Source organism: Cyanistes caeruleus, chromosome 3 (genome assembly GCF_971803275.1).
Source record: "Cyanistes caeruleus chromosome 3, bCyaCae1.hap1.1, whole genome shotgun sequence".
NCBI lineage: Eukaryota > Metazoa > Chordata > Aves > Passeriformes > Paridae > Cyanistes > Cyanistes caeruleus.
The window spans coordinates 2,053,499-2,073,906 of NC_141703.1; the positions used below are offsets into that span (position 1 = coordinate 2,053,499).

General features: G+C 45.7%; 1 protein-coding gene across 2 annotated transcripts in view; it reads right to left on the reverse strand.

Annotated features, from left to right (window-relative positions):
* RUNX1 (RUNX family transcription factor 1) overlaps window positions 1-19,989 on the reverse strand; it is a 165,619-nt gene extending 145,630 nt beyond the window's left edge. For both annotated transcript variants that reach the window (XM_086883935.1, XM_086883934.1), the window contains exons 1-2: window positions 19,818-19,989; window positions 19,484-19,597 (exon numbers count right to left, since the gene is read on the reverse strand). In XM_086883935.1, coding sequence (XP_086740061.1) covers window positions 19,484-19,538 — 55 coding nt within the window. In that variant the 5' untranslated portion in view covers window positions 19,539-19,597; window positions 19,818-19,989. The remainder of the gene's footprint in view (window positions 1-19,483; window positions 19,598-19,817) is intronic.
* Window positions 19,990-20,408: the final 419 nt, after the last annotated feature.

The window sequence follows — 20,408 nt, forward strand, 5'->3', positions numbered from 1 at the left end:
CTAACTCAAAGCACCCGAGAGGGAGTGAATTCCCTCCCACAGAAATAAGGGAATTGTTGTTTGTTGCCCTCCCTGCTCCAAAATCCACCCCCAGTCCCACAAATCCAGCAGTCCCTGCTCCTCCTGGATTCCAGCTTTTCCTGAATATCCCGAGGAAACAGCACAGCCTGACTCCATCCATCCCACTACCTGCTCTTGACAAAGTCATTCCATAATTAGTCAAACAACCCCAGTGATTAAGCACGGTAATTAATGGCTTTGAACAGGACAGGCTTAGGGAGCAGGATGAAATTCCCTGCTACATAAACTCCCCATGGAAATCCTGAGCATCACAGGGAGTCTGGATCTCCCTCAAAAATGAACAATTTAAGTTAAAATCACCTGGGAACGCCCCAAATGTTCCAACTTTATGGCAGAAAAATCCCATTTCCAAGGCAGGGGAAGGAAATAATCCTTGCTGTGTTTTCCTGGTTGCCTTTTTCAGAGAGGAGATGTGGGAGCAGATGGAATTTTGGCTGGAGCAGTTGTAGTTCTATTTCCATATCCTGAAGGTCTTGATTTTTTTATTGATTAATTAAGAAATAAATAATAATTGCAATGGTAGTAATAATGATAATGATGATAGGGATGATAGTGATGTAATAATGATAATGATATAATGATAATGATGATGATTGTGATAATAATAACAATAACAATAATAATGATGATTAATAATATAATAAATATAAGAATAAATAAATATAGGTATAAATATAAGTATAAATATAAATATAAATATAAATATAAATATGTAAAAATGTAAATGCAAATATAAATATACATATAATAATAATGATGATGACAATGATAATAATGATAATAATGATAATGATAATAATGATAATGATAATGATAATGATGATGATGATGATGATGATGATGATGATGATAATAATAATAATAATAATAATAATAATAATAATAATAATAATTCTTCCAGCCCTTCCCTATCCTCATTTTGTGGCTAAAATGGGAACAGATTTTGTTCCAAGCTGGGATCTGACAGGATGAAATTTCAGTGTGGTAGGACATCAAACACACATGGACAGAAAAAGGAGCTGCTGATCCAAGCAAACATCCGTGTGCTGAGGGTAATGGAGAGGCAGGTGCCTGGATTTGAAAGGGAATCTGCTCATGGATGTGTTGGGTAAAAGGGAATTATCCTGGGTTTGCTGTTTCCCTAAAGAATGGAGAGGAGCTAAAGGGAAACACGATCCATGGGAGGGAAAGGAGTGGAGCATCCTCAGTCCTGGGGCACTTTAGGTGGAGCTCAGAGGGACAATCTCTGCTCCTGGCACAGGGACAGCACCCAGGGCACGGCTGGAACTGAGCCAGGAGGGGTTTAGGTTGGGTTTTAGGGCAAGGCTCTTCTTTCCCCACAGGCTGCTGGCACTGCCCAGGCTCCCCAGGGAATGGGCACGGCCCCGAGGCTGCCAGAGCTCCAGGAGCATCCAGGGATGCCCAGGCTGGGCTTGTTGGGGGGTCTGGGCAGGGGATCAGCCTGGCCTGGCCAGGAGGAAACAAAAAAATCCTGTGAGGATTTGAACCTGGAGAATCCAGAGGGAGCCTAAGAAAGACAGAGAGAGACAATTCCCATGGGATGCAGGGCCAGGAGCCAGGGAATGGCTGCCAGGGGCAGAGGGCAGGGCTGGATCTTGGGCAGGAATTGTTCCCTGGCAGGGTGGGCAGGGGCTGGGATGGAATTGCCAGAGCAGCTGGGGCTGCCCCTGGATCCCTGGCAGTGCCCAAGGCCAGGCTGGACATTGGGAGCTCCTGGGACAGTGGGAGGTGTCCCTGCCATGGCAGGGCTGGGATGATCCTTAAAATCCCTTCCAACCCAAACCATTCCGTGATTCCCACTTTCATAACTAAATGACCTGCATCACTTCTCTTTCTAAAGTTTCTTACTAAAAATATATTAATATCATATATAATATAGAATACGATATAATATATCCAAATTATATTATATTATATTATATTATATTATATTATATTATATTATATTATATTATATTATATTATATTATATTATATTACATTATATTACATTACATTACATTACATTATATTATATTATATTATATTATATTATATTATATTATATCATAGCATAGCATAGCATAGCATAGCATAGCATAGCATAGCATATTATAGTATAGTATAGTATAGTATAGTATAGTATAGTATAGTATAGCATAGTATAGTATATATATTAATATTATATATTTTAACCTGAGGCAAATAAAAGAGGACAAAAAGAAAAGCTGGAACCCTCCAATCGTTGAATTCAGGTGTATGAGGAAGGAATTTAGTGGAAGAGGAATAATTACTGGGAATTCCACAGAAAATTTAAGAAACCTCCCTGCCACTGTGTAACTTCTTAATTCTCTTTTAATGAAAACAACCCATAAATACATAAAAACACTGAATAGGGAAATTCAGGATATTTTTGCAATCATTCCCAAGTTTTTTTTGGGGAATTCCAAACAATTCCTTCCCAATTTCCCATCTAAAGCTCCCATTTCCAAGAAAAACTGAATATCCCAGCTTTGAAATGAACTCCCTGGAAAGCCACAAGAGTGTCCTGCTCCCTTTTTCCTTTGGAAAGCCAAGGATTCCAGGGAGCAGCTGGCTGTAACAGGAACCCTGCACCCCACAATTCCTTCTGGGCGTGGATCCCAATAAAAAGGGGGATATTGGATGTCCTTGGGCAGGTGTTACTGGATTAAAGGGGATAAATTCTGATCTGGGTCATTTTAGAATTACTTTAATCAATATTATTGACTGTGAAACCTCCTAGGGAAGGAGGGACTTGGGTTTGTTTTTTTGGGGAGTTCTTTCAGATATATTTTATTAAAAAATATATTAGTTTTGTTAAATATAGACATAATCCCAGGAGCTGAAGGAGCTGACAAGAAGGAGAGAGATTATTCCCAAGGGCTGCAGGGCCAGGAGCCAGGGAATGGCTGCCAGGGGCAGAGGGCAGGGCTGGATCTTGGGATCTTGGGCAGGAATTGTTCCCTGGCAGGGTGGGCAGGGGCTGGGATGGAATTGCCAGAGCAGCTGGGGCTGCCCCTGGATCCCTGGCAGTGCCCAAGGCCAGGCTGGACATTGGGAGCTCCTGGGACAGTGGGAGGTGTCCCTGCCATGACATTTTATGATCCTTAAAATCCCTCCCAACCCAAAGCATTCCCTGGATCTGAAAACCTGAATTTAACCTGAACAGGCAGAGGAAATTCATGAGGAGAAAAATCATTCCTGATCCTCCAGAAGTTTCTGTGCTGGGAGCTTCGCAGCTTTTTCTTGCTCTTATGGCAAGAATAATGTTTGCTTTAGGGAAGGAATTATTTGGTGCTGCTCAGAAAAGAGAGCTCATTCAGAGGAGGGGGGAAAAATCTTTCCCAGAGGTCACAGAGGTTTCCTGTTTGTTTTTGAGTGAGAGCAGCAATGTTTGGTTTTACAGCTTCTTCCCTCTTCACATCTTTTTCTGTCTGCAAACACTGATCCTCCTCTCTGGCAGCTGCATCCCAGGATCACCAAGGTGGGAAAAGCCCTTCAGGATCCTCCAGTCCCACCAGCATCACCCCAAACCCTGTCCCCAAGGGCCACATCCAGACTCCTCCTCCACCACAGGCAACTTATTCCATTTCCTGACTGCTCCTACGGGGGGAAGAAAGTCTCAAATCCCTTTTCAGAACCTCCCCTGGTGCATTTTAAGTCCATTTTTTTTTTCATCTTTTCACTTGAGTTGTGACATCTCAAAGTCTGAGGCGGAAACACAGATCTTTGTCTCACTGCTGGCCCCTGAGCCCAGAAATGCTCCTGGCTCTGTGTCACCAGCTCTGATCTCCTCCAGAAGTGCTCTGGGCACAGCTCAGACTCAGCCCAAGGAAGAGCTTGGGGACATCAGGCTGCCAGGGTGACACACGTGGGTGCAAACCCCCGAAACCCCAAACAGTGATGGGTCCACACCTTTTCAATCCGCTTATCCACAACCTCCTCCTTGCCCAGCGCCCAGCCCCGCAGGAGAGGGGCAAAGCCAGCAGGAGAGAGCTCCAGACCCTTCTGAGAAAGCAGAATAACTGCAAAAAGCTCGTCTGGGGACAGGAAGGCAGCGATGGGGAGCGGGGACGGAACTGCTGCAAGAGTTCAGCCTTATCAGCCCCACGCAGGGGCTGCGGTTTGCTCGCTCTCGCAACCCTCCTGCAACTGCCACTTGTTTTCCTACAAACAGGATGCCCCAAAGAGGCCGGCAGCTGGCCCAGGACCCCGGGGAAGGGGGTGTTTGGGGTGCTCAGTGCCAGCTTGGAGCCTCTCGGGGTTTTTCCTGGAGGAAAAGTGGGTGCAGGTGTGTCCCCAGCTCCTTCCTGCAGCCCCTGGGCTGCTGAGCTAAACTAAAACAAAAACTGGTGGTGAGGCTCGGTTGTGTGGGGAAAGGCTGAGCTCCTCTTTTGCTCCCTTCTCGTGATTGCACCTCAGATTTGCTGTGGAGGAAGGGGTTGTGCTGCACTGAAACGCCGAGGGAATATCTCTGGTGTGCCCAGGGAAACTGAGGATGCTCCATCCCTGGAATTGTCCAAGGCCGGGTTGGATGAGGCTTGGAGCAAGCTGGGAGAGCGAGTGGCAGGGGGAATGAAACAACCTTGAGTGTCGCTTCCAACCCAAACCATTCCACGATTCCATGTGGATTTCCAGGATTTCTTCCCTTTGCAGTCCCCCTCGGCTGCAGTGAGGGCTGAATTAATGCAAATGGTATTAAAAAGCCAAAGGAGCAGCTGGAGGTGGCCAAGAAAGGCCTGGATGTGGCACTGGAGACAAGGTGGGCATCGAGCACCAAGACTTGATGGCCTCAGAGGTCTTTTCCAGCCTCAGGGATTCTGGGATTCTGTGGATCCTGACACCATTTCCACCTCCCTGCTCCAAATTTTGCAGCTCAGGCTGGTCAAGGAGCACATTCTGCTCTCCAAGGTCACTTGGGCAGAGAAACCTGCAAACGAGGCAGGCACCAGCCTGGAATTTTACCCAGAAGGGAGATATGGGAAAACCAAAACAAGCTCTGCCCCTGCTCTGATAATTCCCTGGGCAAAGGTTATTCCCTGTGCCAGAGGTGGAGCCTTTTCCAACGGCAGTTTTGGCTTTGCAGAGCTCTGCACCCTGCAGGGGTTTCTGGAACTTCCCAGTGCCAGAGAGAGCAGGGAAAAAAAAAAAAAAAAAAAAAAAAAAAAGTAGCTCTGGAATTCAATTTTTTAAAATAAAAATGGAGTTTTGCTTTGCAATTCTTTACTGCGAGAAAACAAAACACAAAAAACAAACAAACAAACAAAAAAACCCCCAAAAAACCCCAAAACAAACAACAAAAAGCAACAAAAAAAATTTAAATGCATGAATGAAGTCTCCACGTGCCACAACAACCTCCTGCTCTGCTGGAGCCTGGAGTTTAGGGTTTTCATCCTATGAAAATTTTAGGATTTTAGGATTTTAGGGAGTTCATCAAGAATATCCTGAGTTGGAAGGGACATAGCTTGATGTCCAGAAACAGCTCTTGCCATTTTCAAGTTCTCCTGCTGCTCAAAAGTGACTGGAGAACACTTTTTTTTCCCCCCCTTCTGGATTCTCTTTGTGGTTTTTATTTGAACTGGATTGCAGCTGGAGAGGAACAATATTAGAGCCCTGAAATAATGTGTGGTGCTCAGGAAATTTCTGATTAAAACATCAGCTTGATTCAGTCTGAATTTTGAGGTAAAGACGAGATCTTTTGGGAGATAGTTGGGCTCAGAACTGTAAAATTGAGGTTCTCAGAACTGCTGAACTTACGATCTGCCCCTCCTTCCCTGATTCTCCATCCATGAAGATGAGGAATATCCTATTCTCAGAGTAATTTAAGCATTTCAGGATGGATTTGACTACCTTTGGGTGTAAACTGAACTGCAAGCTCCTCTCTCAGGCTGCTTTTGTGGAGGCAGAGCTCGTGTGATCTCTCCTCGTTGTCTCTGGCCCTCCCCCAGCTTTTGTGGTTTGTGGGCCAACTTTAGTAAAGTTGATAGAGCAGAAGTGGGCTGAAGTTCCTTTGGCTTTCATGAAACGTGGCTGAGAGGCTCTGCCACAGCTCCCTCCCAGCTGAAGGGAGCCTGAGGGAGGTTTTAGATTCCTCAGGAAAGGAAAAACCTTCCATCAGATTAAATCCCTCTCGGATTTTAGAGACCTCAGGCGCAAAGCACATCCGTGGCTCTAGGAAATCAGCTTCCCTGGGTCTGCCTAGGACAGCAGCTCCTGGCTTTTGAATTGCATCAAAGCAGACTTGTCTTGAATTCAGGTGATGCTTCAACCCAAAATTTTACCCTCCAAGGGGAAGAATTTTAGTGGCTTTGCACGTTTTCAATGAAAGCTTCTTGGAATTTCCCACTAAAGCAAGGCTTAGCTAGAAAATGAAAGACAAATTCCCCTGAGAAGCAAGGGAGGTTCTCACCACACTGCACAGGTTGTGGGGAAGGCCCCTATTAACAACACAGGGATTTCATGGAATTAAAATCCATGGAGTAATTGCCTGGGGTGTTCCAGGCAATCAATCCATCCCCATCCCCAGTGCTTTTCCATTTCCCTCAGAACATCACCAGGTCAGGGAGTGTCCAGCTCTGGTTCCTCAGCACAGCAGGGACAGGAGATCCTGGAGCTGAGGAAGGGCCTGGAGCATCTCCGTGCCCAGGAAAGGCTGAGGGAGCTGGGGCTGCTCAGCCTGGAGAGGAGCCCCAGCTGAGAGGGGCCTCAGACCTGGGGTGTCCCTGTCTGTCCCTGTCCGTCCCTGTCTACCCCTGGGGTGTCCCTGGCTGTCCCTGGGTGTACCTGGGGTGTCCCTGTTCGTCCCTGTCCGTCCCTGTCCGTCCCTGTCCGTCCCTGGGTGCAGGAGGGGCAGAGCAGGCCCAGGCTCTGCTCCAGGCCCAGCAATGGCACCAGAGCCACGGGCAGGGGCTGAGCCCAGCAATTCCCCCTCCACAGGAGCACAACTCGTGCCCTGCTCTAATCTTGACTCGATCCAACCCTTTGGCTCAACACCCTCCTCGCTTTTTATCTACCACATCACAACTTGCATCAGAACCCTGACACCAGCTGCCTCCCGAGTTTCACATCTGTTCAAGTGAAAAAGCAACAACGAAGAAACCAGTTTAGAAATAATTCTCTTTTTTCCTACCATTTTCTCCCTCCCACGCCCAGCGCGCGCCACTTTCGAGTTTTGTGTTACCAAAATTAACGTTGATGTCACTGTGTCACCAACAGGCCCAGGCTCATACAGGAACCTTCTAGGAGGGCCTGGAAAAAGGAAATGAAGATCCCACAGGAACTTCTTGATCCAGTGGGATTTATGCACAGAGTCCTGAACTTGAGATTTTGGGACAAAATCAGGAACTTTGGAGGTGAATTCAGCCCTTGTTGGCTCAGGACCCTGTGTAAACTCAGAAATTAAAGAGGAGGACTGCACAGCATCTCCAGGAGAAGCCAATCCTTCCATCCCAGAGAGTTTGTGGATTTCCCATCCCTGGAAGTGTCCAAGCCAGGTTGGATGGGAATTGGAACAACCTGGGATAGCTCTAAGTGGAAAGTGGCTGAAATGAGATGATTTTTAAGGTCCCTCCCAAATCAATGCATGATCCCTTCCCGACTTTCTAAAAAATCTCCAGGGATCAGGATGAAAGAGAGGAATTCCAAGTGCCAGGCACAGAAGCAGGATTTCTTTGGGCCACCTGCATCCATCCAATCCCAACCCAAAGTGGGAAGCCACCAGTGAAGGAAAGACCAATTTAATAACCCAGTAGGATGAACAATGGGGGATTGACTTCAAACACTGAGCTTCCAAAAAAAACCCCAAAAAACCTGGAAAAATGCCAGTGGATTATTCTGGGAGCACAACCTGGGGGAGTTTTCTCTATTCCTTTATTTTAACTCACAGGCAAAGGCAGTTCCAAACACCTGTGTCTCAAATATCAGCAGCTGGGCCTCAGATTTCCAGCACCCAACCATTCCCTGAAATCCTGGCAGCTCCAGCTGGTCGGGAATGTGCCCCATTCCAGCTGGAAAACGCAGCCCCCAGTGGAAACAGAGGTCAGCAGAGGAAAAATGGCTTTTCTATTCAAGGGCTAAATCAGACACACAACGAAAAACTTCTTCCCCTTCCTGACTTTCTCACCCTCTTTTTCTGCACTGAATTCTAGTTTAAAAAAAAAATAAAAATTGATTTTATTTTTATTTTTAATCCACTCAGTTGTTTTATTTTTTTTTTTTTTTTGCCTTCATTTTACGTTAACTCAAAGCAGGTTCCAGCTGCAGAAACGCAAACCAGCAGCAAAATTTGCAACCTAAGATCATGGGACATGAGAAATGTCTGGGTGAATTGGCAAATGTTGCAAAGAGCAGCATTTCCTGCAAACCTCAGTCACGAGGGAGTTTGTTTTCTCACTGAAGAGAAAGGAGTGAGAGAAACTTTGCTGCAGGTAATGACATCCCAAAAATAGGACAGCTCATGTTTTATTATAGGTTATTTATTTAAGTTCTCATTCTTCTTTGAAGTGCAGTTTCAAATAAAAGAGGCTTTAATTTTCTGCAGGAAAAGAAAAAAAAAAATTTTTCAATAAAAAAATATTTTTCAATAAAAAATATTTTTCAATAAAAAAGAAATAAAAATATTTTTCAATAAAAATAATTTTCCAATAAAAAATTTTCAATAAAAGAATATTTTAAAAAAATTTTAAAAAAATCCATCAATGCTTTAAAATATTCAAGTTTTTTACCTTAACAAAACAAGTGAGGGATTTCAGCAAGAAAACAAATTAAGGAACAGGGAAAAGATTTTCCTTGGAAATGAGTTGAAATCGCATCACAAATTTCTGTTAAATCATATTTAGGGTTTTTTTTCCACAAAAAAATGTTATTAGTGAATTTTATTATTTTTTTTTTTTTAAATCCTACATTTAAAAAAATGTGTAGGAATTTGAAGCTTCAGAGGTTGACCCTGATCCCCCCAGACACCGGGATCTGGAGCATCCCCTGATCCCTCTGCCTGGAATGGGCTTTTCCAAAGGCTGAAAAGAAGCTGAGACAGAAGAAAAACCTCCAACTGCTTCTGTTTAAAAAGTGCTTTTGATCTCCAACTGGGCTTAATCAAAGCAGGAACACCCCAAAACCTCAAGAGCTACTTCTTCCCTCTCCACGTGGGTCTTGGATGTGCCCAAAACTTGGAGCTGTCACAGGAGGGAAGGATTGGGAAGGGGCTTGCCTGGAAAAATGAGCCAAGCCAGCAGTGCAGAGTGGAATTGGGGCCTGTGGCTCACACAGAAGTGTTTTTTATTCAGCACATCCTGAGAATGGGGCAAAACAGGGCAGGAAGGGCCAGGATTGAGCTGTTGGAGCAAACCAGAGGAGGCTCCAGGATGAGCAGAGGGATGGAGCAGCTCTGCTGGCAGCAAAGGCTGGCCCAGCTGCCATTGTTCAGCCTGGCCAGGAGAAGCTTTGGGCTGAGCTCAGGGTGGCCTTGCAGGGCCTGAAGGAGCCCCAGGAAAGCTGGAGAGAGACAATTGCCAAGGGCTGCAGGGCCAGGAGCCAGGGAATGGCTGCCAGGGGCAGAGGGCAGGGCTGGATCTTGGCATCTTGGGCAGGAATTGTTCCCTGGCAGGGTGGGCAGGGGCTGGGATGGAATTGCCAGAGCAGCTGGGGCTGCCTCTGGATCCCTGGCAGTGCCCAAGGCCAGGCTGGACATTGGGAGCTCCTGGGACAGTGGGAGGTGGCCCTGCCATGGCTGGGGTGGCACTGGATGATCCCTAAAATCCCTCCCCACCCAAACCATTCCATGATTCCATGTCACTTGCTCCAAAGCAAAAAGCAGATATTTGAAGAGGAAGTGCTGACCTGGGCCATCAGTGCCACGGCTTTTTCTGCAGCACAAGAGTCATCCCAGATCTCATCCAGAGCCCAAAGCCATCAGCCAGGTCCTTCCAGTGGATTCCTGGACTCTTGGATCAGATTCCACATACACAAAATACTGGGTAGCCTTAATTGCCCCAGTGAAATGTGACCCTCAGTCATCTTTCCTTGCCTAGAAATCAGTTTAACGACACAAATCCACCCCACAGGGGAACCTTAAATCCCTCTTCATGTTGGTGATGTCTTGTTATCCCAAATGGGATTTATAGAATATCCTGAGGGGAAGGAACCCACAGGGATCATGGATCCAATTCCAGGCCCTGCCCAGACCCCCCAACAAGCCCAACCTGGGCATCCCTGGATGCTCCTGGAGCTCTGGCAGCCTCGGGGCCGTGCCCATTCCCTGGTGACAAAAATGACTATTGCCATTGCAATCCCTATTAGAGGAAAATAAAACCACCCCAGCATTAAAAGTTCTGATTGTTACTCTAAAATCTCAATGATTCATCGCTTTTAAATGCCAGAAGTTTATCCTATCTCTGGTTTTTTAACCTTGCCAAGTCATTCAGGTTTAGTTTCCAGGCACGCTGTATATGAAACCCTGCTTCATTTAGAAAACTAAATCATTTTCTCCAGTTAGGGACAGCCAGGAGAAGTTCATGTTCCTATCAAAGACCCGACTCTTGGTTTCAATGTGCAAAGTTTTTTTTATGCCTGCTGTGAAAAGTGTGTGGGTGTTCAGCCCCATCCATTATCACTCTTACAGCTTTGATAAAGAGAAAACTCTGCAGGCTGAGGGGTCTTTTTCCTCTCAGAGGAGACCAAAAGGATGGAAAAAGTTGTACCTAAATTTCTTGCAAGGGGTTTGGAACAATGAAACCACCACATATTGCAGCAAGTGATTCACCAACACTCATAAATACAGACTCTGAAAGGTTTGGGTTGGAAAAATCCTTAAAGATCATCTTGTTCCACCCCATCCAGTGGCAGGGACAACTCCCACTGTCCCAGCTGCTCCCAATGTCCAGCCTGGCCTTGGGCACTGCCAGGGATCCAGGGGCAGCCCCAACTGCTCTGGGAATTTCAGTCTAAGAATTTCTCCCTAATATTTAATCTAAACCTCTCTCTCTTAGTTTAAAATTTTGCTCACGAAGTCTGAACTTGAGTGCACCTTCCAGATATGAATTCTATTCCATCTGACTCATACAAACCCCAGAGCTCATTTACATGGAGGTCCTGAAAACCAGAAGTGTTTTACAGAAGTCTGATATTATCTGGTAACTGAATTCTGAAATGCAAAGCCCTTCCCATGAGCTGGGTGGAGCCCTGCTCTCAGATCCGGGGCCTCTCTGCCTCGTGTGCTCTGGGGGCTTCCTTGTCTTTCACAGAATCCTGGGATCACCAAGGATGGGAAGAGCCCTTCAGGATCACCCAGCAGCACCACCCCAAACCCTGTCCCCACATCCAGACTCCTCTGGGACAATTCCAGCCACTCCAAACCTCCCTGGGCAGCTCATCCCAAGGCCTGACCGCTCTTCCAGGGAAATTTTCTTTTCCCAATCTCCACCCTGAGCCTCCCCTGGTGCCATCTGAGGCCGTTTCCTCTCCTCACCTCTTCACTTTCACCAACCCTCCCTCACTGCAGTGAGGTCCCCCTGAGCCTCCTTTTCTCCAGGCTGAGCTCCTTTCCCAGCTCCCTCAGCTGCTCCTCCCAGGATTTGTTTTCCAGACCCTTTTCCCATCTCTGGGCACTCTCCAGCCCCTCGGTGTCCTTTGGAACGTGAGGGGAGCCCCATCAGATGTCAGGATGAGCTGCGGTGCTGAGTGAGGGCAGGAGATGAACCCCGAGGCTTTCAGTGCTGGTTTTATACAGCCAGGGCAGATTTAAGGCAGGAAGGTTTTAAACACATCCTTGCAGCCACATTTCCCCTTTTTTTGGAGAAAAAAAAATGTGTCCTGGAGCCAGTTGTTAGGATAAAACCCTGGATCCCCCCCAGACAGGGACAAAGTGGCCATCAACCGGTCAGTCTGGAGAAAAGAAGGCTCAGGAGGGATCTCAGTGCTCTGCACAACTCCCTGCCAGGAGGGGAGAGTGATGTGAGGGCTGGGAATTCTCTGGGAGTGTTCAGGAGGGGTCTGGATGTGGCCCTTGGGGGTCACGGTTTGAGGGTGATGCTGGTGCTGTCGATGGTGGGAGTGAGATCCTGAAGATCTCTTCCCACCCTGATAATTCCAGGATTCTGTGGATCTCTGAGCCCAGGTCTGGCTGTCCCAGCACAGGTGAATGCCATAAAACCACATAAAATAAAAAAATGAATTTCTGAGAGCTGCAGCTGGTGCCGGGGCTCTGAAGGCCCCAGACATTTGTCACCAAGGACGCACAGGCTCAGCTTCACCCTGAACCTGCCAGGGATTTCCCAAACACTCCTTTCCCTTCTAAACACCATAAAAAAGCCACTGGAAGTGCTGGCTCAGAGCTCCTGATTTGATGAGGGTGGCAGGGCTCGCCCCAAGCACAGCAGCTTGAAATGTTTATAGCAAATCTCATAAAACCTGACGGTTTTCAGGTTTCCTTCCAGTGCTTTCTCAGAAAGATTTGTAAGACATAAACCTTTCAACCTGCAGGCAAAACCTGACCCAAATGCAGCTCCTGGGCTTTCAAAATCACAGCTTCAGCGTGAAAGCAGGAGACAGAAAACATCCTGCAAGACAAAATATTCATGAGGCAAAAGAAAAAAAAACCCAAGCCCATCTCAGACTGATTTGGGGTTCACTGGAATCAGAAACTCAAAACAAAATCTCCAGGCTGGAAACAGAAATTCCCAGTCAGAGAAAGTGCTCTCACAGCTCCTCATGAAGTGAAACTGCCCGGTTTGACAGAGTTTCACTCACAGCAGAAGTGGGGAATCCTCCAGACAACATCAAGGAACAACTGGAAACTCTCCCAGGTAGAGCTGCCCCGACTCTCTCCTTCCCTGTTTCACACTCAGTCCTTCTATGCCTTTCTCTTTCTCCCCTTCCAATATTTTGAATAGATCTTTATAGAAAATCAGATGGTTTGGACTAAAATTAGTTTTATTATTAAACTTAAATTGGTTGTAAATGGACTAAAACATTTCGTTTTATTATTAAACTTAAATTGGTTGTAAAGCCAGGCTTTGTCTGGGATAAAAAAAAAAAAAATAATTTATTTTGGAAAATATCATAGGGAATCTGCATAATTCCTACTCTTTCCATTGGCAGGAGTGGCAATGGAATTGAAATGAGTTGATTTCACCCCCCCGAGGATATTCTGGTGTGTGCACAGGCTTCCCCCACGGGCTGGAGCCCTTTGTGGCTGCTCTGATGCTCCAACCACCACCACTGCTGTCACCTCCACCAGTGCCACAGCTCACTGACGCCTTTCAGAGAGGAGATCTCCCTGCACAATTTGGGCAGCTGACTCAAGTTTATACAAATATTACCCAGCCTCTCCAGAGCAAAAGAAAAAACCCCAAGAGGGAGGGTGATGTTTTCTTGTCCTCTCAGCCCAGTGAGTCACCCACAGCTCCTGGCCTGGCTCTCTCCACGGCCAATCCCAGATGTCCTGCAGGAAGCCACAAATCATCTGGCAGATGACAGAGCTGCTTCCAGGAGATCTTTCTCCCCCAGCTTTAACAGGGTTTGTGCTCTGAAATGGGGCAGGGAGAGGAAAAAGTAGAATTTAAGGAGAATTTAACCCTCCCAAAGCCTTTTTTTTCTTTTTTTTTTCCCCCTCAACCTGGCTGGGATTGAAATCATTGATGATCTTCAAGGCCTTTTCCAGCCTGAACAGTTCCATGATATTCTATGGACAAATCCAGGAGTTTGTAGGATTCTGTTAAAGCCCTGGATTCAGCGGTGTTTTATGGCAATGAACCTCCCCTGGTGCAATTTAATGCCAACTCTGCCTTTCAGCCTTGTTCCCCATTCCCATTCCTGCCTGATCCTCTGGGAATCCCTCTGGATGTGCAGCAGAAACCTCTGGAACCCAGCAGGTGCCATCTGCACGTCTAAGTCAGGTATTTCTGCTGGTTTTGGGGTAACCTACAGAGAAATCTGCTGTTTCCTCAGGATTTTTCCTCGGCTTTTCAAACCCAGTGTTTCTAAATCCAACCGCAGGAATTTCCTTGCCACTCTTGGTTTGGGTACAGACTCTCCCCTCTCAAATAACAGCACGATTTGAGACACTCATTCTTTATTCTGAAGTCAGATTTCAAAAATTACTTCCATAAACTTGCCACTACCCCTGTTTTTCACGTGCATTTCAAGAGAAGCACTCAGTTATTCTGGGATCAACCCTCAGCAGCCAAACTAAACCTTGATTATCTTCTGCTCACAAAAAAAAAAAAAAAAGCAAAAAAAAAAAAGCAGTTTATTTTCTATTTTTACTGCATCCCCTGGTAGTGAAAAAATACTTTCATTTTCCACCAGAGAGCCACCTCAGAGCTGGAGTTCGTCCCTCGTGGTAAAACACCCACCAATCTCTAATTAATGGCCAAGTGATAAAGGGCAAAGGCAACACAATCTGAGGGATGTGAAGGCCAGACAGAACCTAAATCCTTTTTCAACAATCCCAGGGCTGAGTGTGGCTGCTGGAGCGCTCAGGGAAATATTTTGGCGCAGGATAAAATCTCTTGATCTCACCAGAGCAGCGTGTTCAGCTCTGTCAGGCTTTTTTTCACTTCCTGCGTTCGCGACGCTTCTCAAGGCTTTTAAGTGAAAAAAGAGCTCAGGCTGTGTAAATCAGACATTGTGCAAGGTTTTTCTACTTGTAAGCCAAGGTTTTTATGAGCTTTAGTTCAATTTCCTATTCACAAGCTGCAGTCGGTGGTTTATAATGCTGACAAGAATTAACTCTTTGGGACGGGGCAGGCAAGGAAATTCTCTCTCCACAGTGGTAAGGGAATTGATGCTGCTGGGAAAAGGGAATTCCAGACTGGTTTGGGTTGGGAGGGACCTTAAAGCTCATCCCATCCCATGGCAGGGACACCTCCCACTGTCCCAGGCTGCTCCAAGCCCCAGTGTCCAGCCTGGGCACTGCCAGGGATGAGGAATCCACAGTTCTGGAGCTGATGGGAAGGAGCCACCGATGGCTTCAGCCTCCACTCCCACCCAGCACCAGGGGCTTGAGGACTTTTCCAACTGGAATTCCTCCATAAGGAAAGTCAGAGCCACTCGTTTTCAACGAGAAGCAGAGTGTCAGGGGCAGGTGTCTCTTAATCCAAGCAGTGAGGACCTTCAGAACGGGAAGAGCTTCTCCATTAAATCACCTCAAAACCTTCAGGATCATCCAGTCCCACCCAGCACCACCCCAAACTCTGTCCCCAAGGGCCACATCCACACTCCTCTGGGACAATTCCAGCCACTCCAAACCTCCCTGGGCAGCTCATCCCAAGGCCTGACCGCTCTTCCAGGGAAATTTTCCTTTCCCAATCTCCAACCTGAGCCTCCCCTGGTGCCATTTGAGGCCATTTCCTCTCATTTTTTCCCTGCCCCTCCTGTCAGGGACTTGTGGGGAGCAGTGAGGTCTCCCCTGAGCCTCCTTTTCTCCAGGCTGAGCCCCTTTCCCAGCTCAGCTGCTCCTCCCAGGATTTATTTTCCAGCCCTTTCCCAGCTTTGTTGCCCTTCCTTGGACTCACCACATTTTTATTTTGCATTTACAAGGCAAGAATCCCTCCCTGCCTGGGCGCTCCTTGGCACCGTAGGACTCAGAAGGAATTACCCACAGTGTTTTTTTCTGGTGCTTTTCTTTTTATGTTTTGTATTTTTTTTAATGTTATAAAATTGCTGTGCTGTTATAAAATCATATGTATAATATAATATAATATAATATAATAATAATTATTATATATAATATATTATATATAATATATATATAATAATATAATTATATATATATATATTATACTGTGCTGTTATAAAATTGTGCTCCCAGTTGAGAACAAACCATCCAAATGTCACACCACGGCCATGATTAATTAATAAAAAAAATATCACAAAGGCAAAACCATTTTTTGCAGGAATAAACTTTCTTTGCAGGTTGAAAGGATCAGACCTTGCAGCAAAAAATGAGGGAAAAGTGCCCTCCTGGAAAACATTGTGCTTGGTGCTATTTTGAGCTGCACACAAATGTTAGTTCTGTTTTCTTTTATAGGCAAAATCATCAGGAAATTTTAAATTGTTGTAATGTAATCATCTTAGGGAATGATAAAATTAGAAAGGGTAAAATTAGAAATGATAAAAATTAGAATTGATAAAATTAGAAATGATAAAATTAGAAATTATAAAGTTAGAAATGATAAAAGTAGAAATTATAAAAATTAGAAATTATAAAAATTAGAAATTATAAAAATTAGAAATGATAGAAGTAGGAATTATAAAAATAGAAATGATAAAAATTAGAAATGATAAAAGTAGAAATGGTAAAAGTAATGATAGAAATTATAACAATTAGAAATTATAAAAAGTAGAAATGATAAAAGTAGAAATTACAAAAAATACAAATTATAAAAGTTAGAAATGATAAAATTAGAAATTGTAAAAATTAGAAATAATAAAAATAGAAATGATAAAATAAGAAATTAAAAAAATTAAAAATAAAAATTAGAAATAATAAAAAGAGAAATCATGAAATTAGAAATTGTAAAAATGAGAAATTATAAAAATTAGAAATAATAAAAATAGAAATGATAAAAGTAGAAATGATAAAAGTAGAAATGATAAAATCAGAAATTGTAAAAATTAGAAATGATAAAAATTAGAAATAATAAAAAATTAGAAATAATAAAAAATTAGAAATGATAAAAGAAAGTATAAAAATTAAGGGTATGTGTGACGTAATTATTTTGCCCTCCTCTAAAATCTACAGGGTCACTCTTTAGCCCTAGGCCTCATTTTGAGGCCCATCCCAGCGGGTTTCCTTGGGATGCGCTGGGAATTGCTCCTCATTCCCAGCGAGGAGCGGGGTGGCGCGACAGGAACCGGGATCACCCTTGGATCCCGTGGCAGCGCTTCCTCCCCGCTCCTCTCCCCAGTTTATCAATATTTATCACTATCAAGCTCCACAAGAACGATGGGCTTCCTTCCCACAGAGCTGCACGGCCTGATAAAGGGAAATCCACGGAGAAAAGAGCTTTTTGTTCCCCTTTCCCTTCGCGATTTCGGTTGAGGGAGAAAGCGCAATAAATTTTGGCGGGAATAGCGCGGAAGAGGCTCTCTGGGGACATTTCTTTGCAAAGCCTGTTGAGAAACAGCCTGACAACGACCCACCCTAGGGATGAGTATTTTTCTTGCTCCAAACGTTCCTTTTGCTGCGCCCAGGATTTTGAAACTGCCCGGAGTTCGTTGGAGTGGAGAAAGGAACGAAAAGGGAACCGCTGGAAAACCGTTCCACGCTCACACGCACCGTGTTCTTTTGCAATGATGAAGCGTTTCTTTCACGAATTTACAAAAGTCAAGTGTTGGACCTGAGGTTTTCTGCAGGAAAAACCTCTTAGCCCAAGGTTCTACAGGATCTCCTGCCAGGATCTGTGCCTGGGCTGCCAAAACTGAATAGAAAATTGTATCTAAATATAAAAACAAGGAATGATTCGAGGTGGAAGACACCTTGGAGATCATCTGATTCCATCTCCTGCCATGGGCAAGGACACCTCTCACTATCCCAGCTTACTCCAAACCCCATCCAGCCTGGCCCAGAACATTCTAGGAGTTCCTAAGATACCCAGATGACTTCCAACCTTCAGAGCAGGAAGAGCTTCACCATTAATTCACCTCAAAACCTCCAGGACCATCCAGTGCCACCCCAGCCCCACCAGCATCACCCCAAACCCTGTCCCCAAGGACCACATCCCTACACTGCTTGTAGCCCATTCCCCAAAGAAAATGAAATACTGGCGCGGGAGCAACATTTAATTGAGTCAAAAACGAGCAGTAAGAACAAAAATAAACATAATTCTGTGGTGTTAAGCTAAATCTCCTGCTGGATTAAGCAGCTTTAAAGAAACTCCTCCTTTTCTGGACGAGTCAGCCCTCGGTTCTCAACCAGCTGCTCTCAAATTTTTTGGGTTCCTGCCAACCACACGACCCCTGCTCCCCATCCCAGCCCAGTCTGGCACTGCCCCACGAGGTTCACTCTGTTCTTTATCACACACGCACAAGATTTCCTCAAGAACCCTTCCTGTGCTACAGATTAAACACCGAGCAGTTGGCTGAGCTAAAAAAAAATAAAATAAAATAAAATTAAATTAAAAATAAAAAAAATAAAAATAAAAAAAAGGCTGACGAAGGAAGATCCTGCTTGTTATTTTAGCAGTATTGCTTCCTTTCCCTGCTTGGGGTGCTGAGCAATGTCAGCACTTGGGCACCTCTTGCTCACCCCTGAGCATCTCCCCCACCCAGGCACGAAGGTGTTGGTGACTCACAGGCTGCAGTGCCAGGAAAAAGATGGAGAAAAAGCTTTGGATATGAGGAGAAGGGCGGGGGTGGAGGCGGAGGAAGAGGTTTGAGCAGCAGAGCCGGGTAGGATTTGGGCAGGCTGCCCTGCCGGGGAGCTGTGACCCTCAGGAGCTGTGACACAGCAGCTGGGATCAGCCTTCCGCATTCCCCGTTATTAATGGGAATAAACTCCTGACTCACGGGTGCTCTGGGGCTGGAACCAGCTCTGAAGTGCTGCTCTCTGGCCAAGCCTGGCCTGGGACAGGTCCCTGTCACCCACGTGGGCCCAGCCCCGCTGCAGGACAGCGTGGCCAGGGGAAAAGTTCATCTGCAGCGGTTCTTTGGGAAGGTAATTCCCGGGAAACTGAGAAGTTTCCCGTGCCAGCGCCGGGCTGAGCTGTGTGAATAAGCCATGACTAAAGCATCAGCTCCACGGGGGGCGGTGAGAACATGACAAGAACGTTACAACCTCTTGGTCACTGGTGACAAAACACAGATTGCTGGGTGAAGCCCTTGGCTTCCCCCCGGAGCCCCTCCAGGGCTGCAGCTGCTCCTTCGGCCATCGGAGCATCCTCAGAGCCCATCCCCAGCACTCCTTTCCCCGAGCCACGTGAGTTGCAGCAAACTTTAAGCAGGTTCCTTAAGCTTCTTTCTGAGCCTTAAACCCAGCCTAAATCCTGCTCTGCTGGCTGGGCTTGCTGCTCCCTCCCTGCACTGTCATTTGTCATGGCAGCTGCTCAAAAAGTCCCCAGAAAAGAACCCAAAAGGAGCCTGGGCTGCCACTCTTGTACCCGCAGCAATTCCCAGGAGTTATCCCAGCCCACTGGGGCTTAGGAAGAGCAAATTCACGAGCATGCAATGGTTGTTTGAACAGCTTAAACGAGTCCTTGTTGTAATCTCTTGAACTGCTAAGCAATGAGATGATATTTCTGAGAGCTCAGATAGCAGCTCCCAGAAAAGCCAAGTGCAAAAAACCCCCTGTACCACAAGGAAGTGCCCAGATCCTCTCCAAACATGCATTTTCTGAACCATGGGCAAGCAAAACATCTATTTAGAAAATCTGAATGGCACTTACCTCTCAAGAAGTGCTGGTAAGAAGGAAGTGACTCAAATATGCTGTTTGAAGCCATCCTTTCCTCTTTAAAACTCACTCTCTCTTCACTGGGAGAGAATTTAGGGGTTCTTCCACCTTGGGGAGTGAAAAATGAAGATTGGTCATTGCCACCACCCTCCTCCCAGCCATCTCGCTCGGCTCCATCCCAGCGCCTCGGGAGCGGATCCTGAGGTACTTTTACTCAAAGAACTCTGAAATTCTTTCTTAAAAAGAAGGGGGGGGGGGGGGGGGGGGAGAAATAAAAATAATAAAAAAAAAAAAAAATAGCGGCTTGGTTGTGGTTGATGATGCTTACCACCCTCCGAAACCCTGTGGTTTGCAGGCACAACGATTCGCCCTCCCTGCTGACCAATATCCCGGACCCGCTCTTGGGTGACTGCCTCTGTACCCAACTTGTGGTTCTGTGGTTGTTTATGAGGCCCAAAGAAGTGTTTCACACAACCCAAATTACAAATTTAACTGTTCCCCTTTCCAGGACCTGCCTCCATTGGTTCTTTTCCATCACATGACTGGGGTGATGTCGACTTTCTTCTTTTTTTTTTTTTTTTTTTAGGGAAGGGTTTTTTTTTTTTTTAACTTGCTGAAGTCATGCCCTTCCCACTCCACCTGCCCTCCCTGGGGCTCCAGGCAAGGATGGAGTTGCTGAGGGAGGGAAAAAGTGGTGATTCACCAGCCCTGATGCTCCAAAAGGTCTTTGATGAGTTAGTTCAACTCCTCTCGTTTGGTTGTTTGAGGTTTTTTTGGAGCTCCTGCTTATTTTGATAGCGATTTCATTTGCTGCTTATTCCATAGGAATTCAGACCTGGGTTTGAGGCTGCTGTGAAGGCAGCAGGATGTGGAACTCATCCTGTAAAACATTGGGAATCAGGTGGAGGGAAGACCCCTG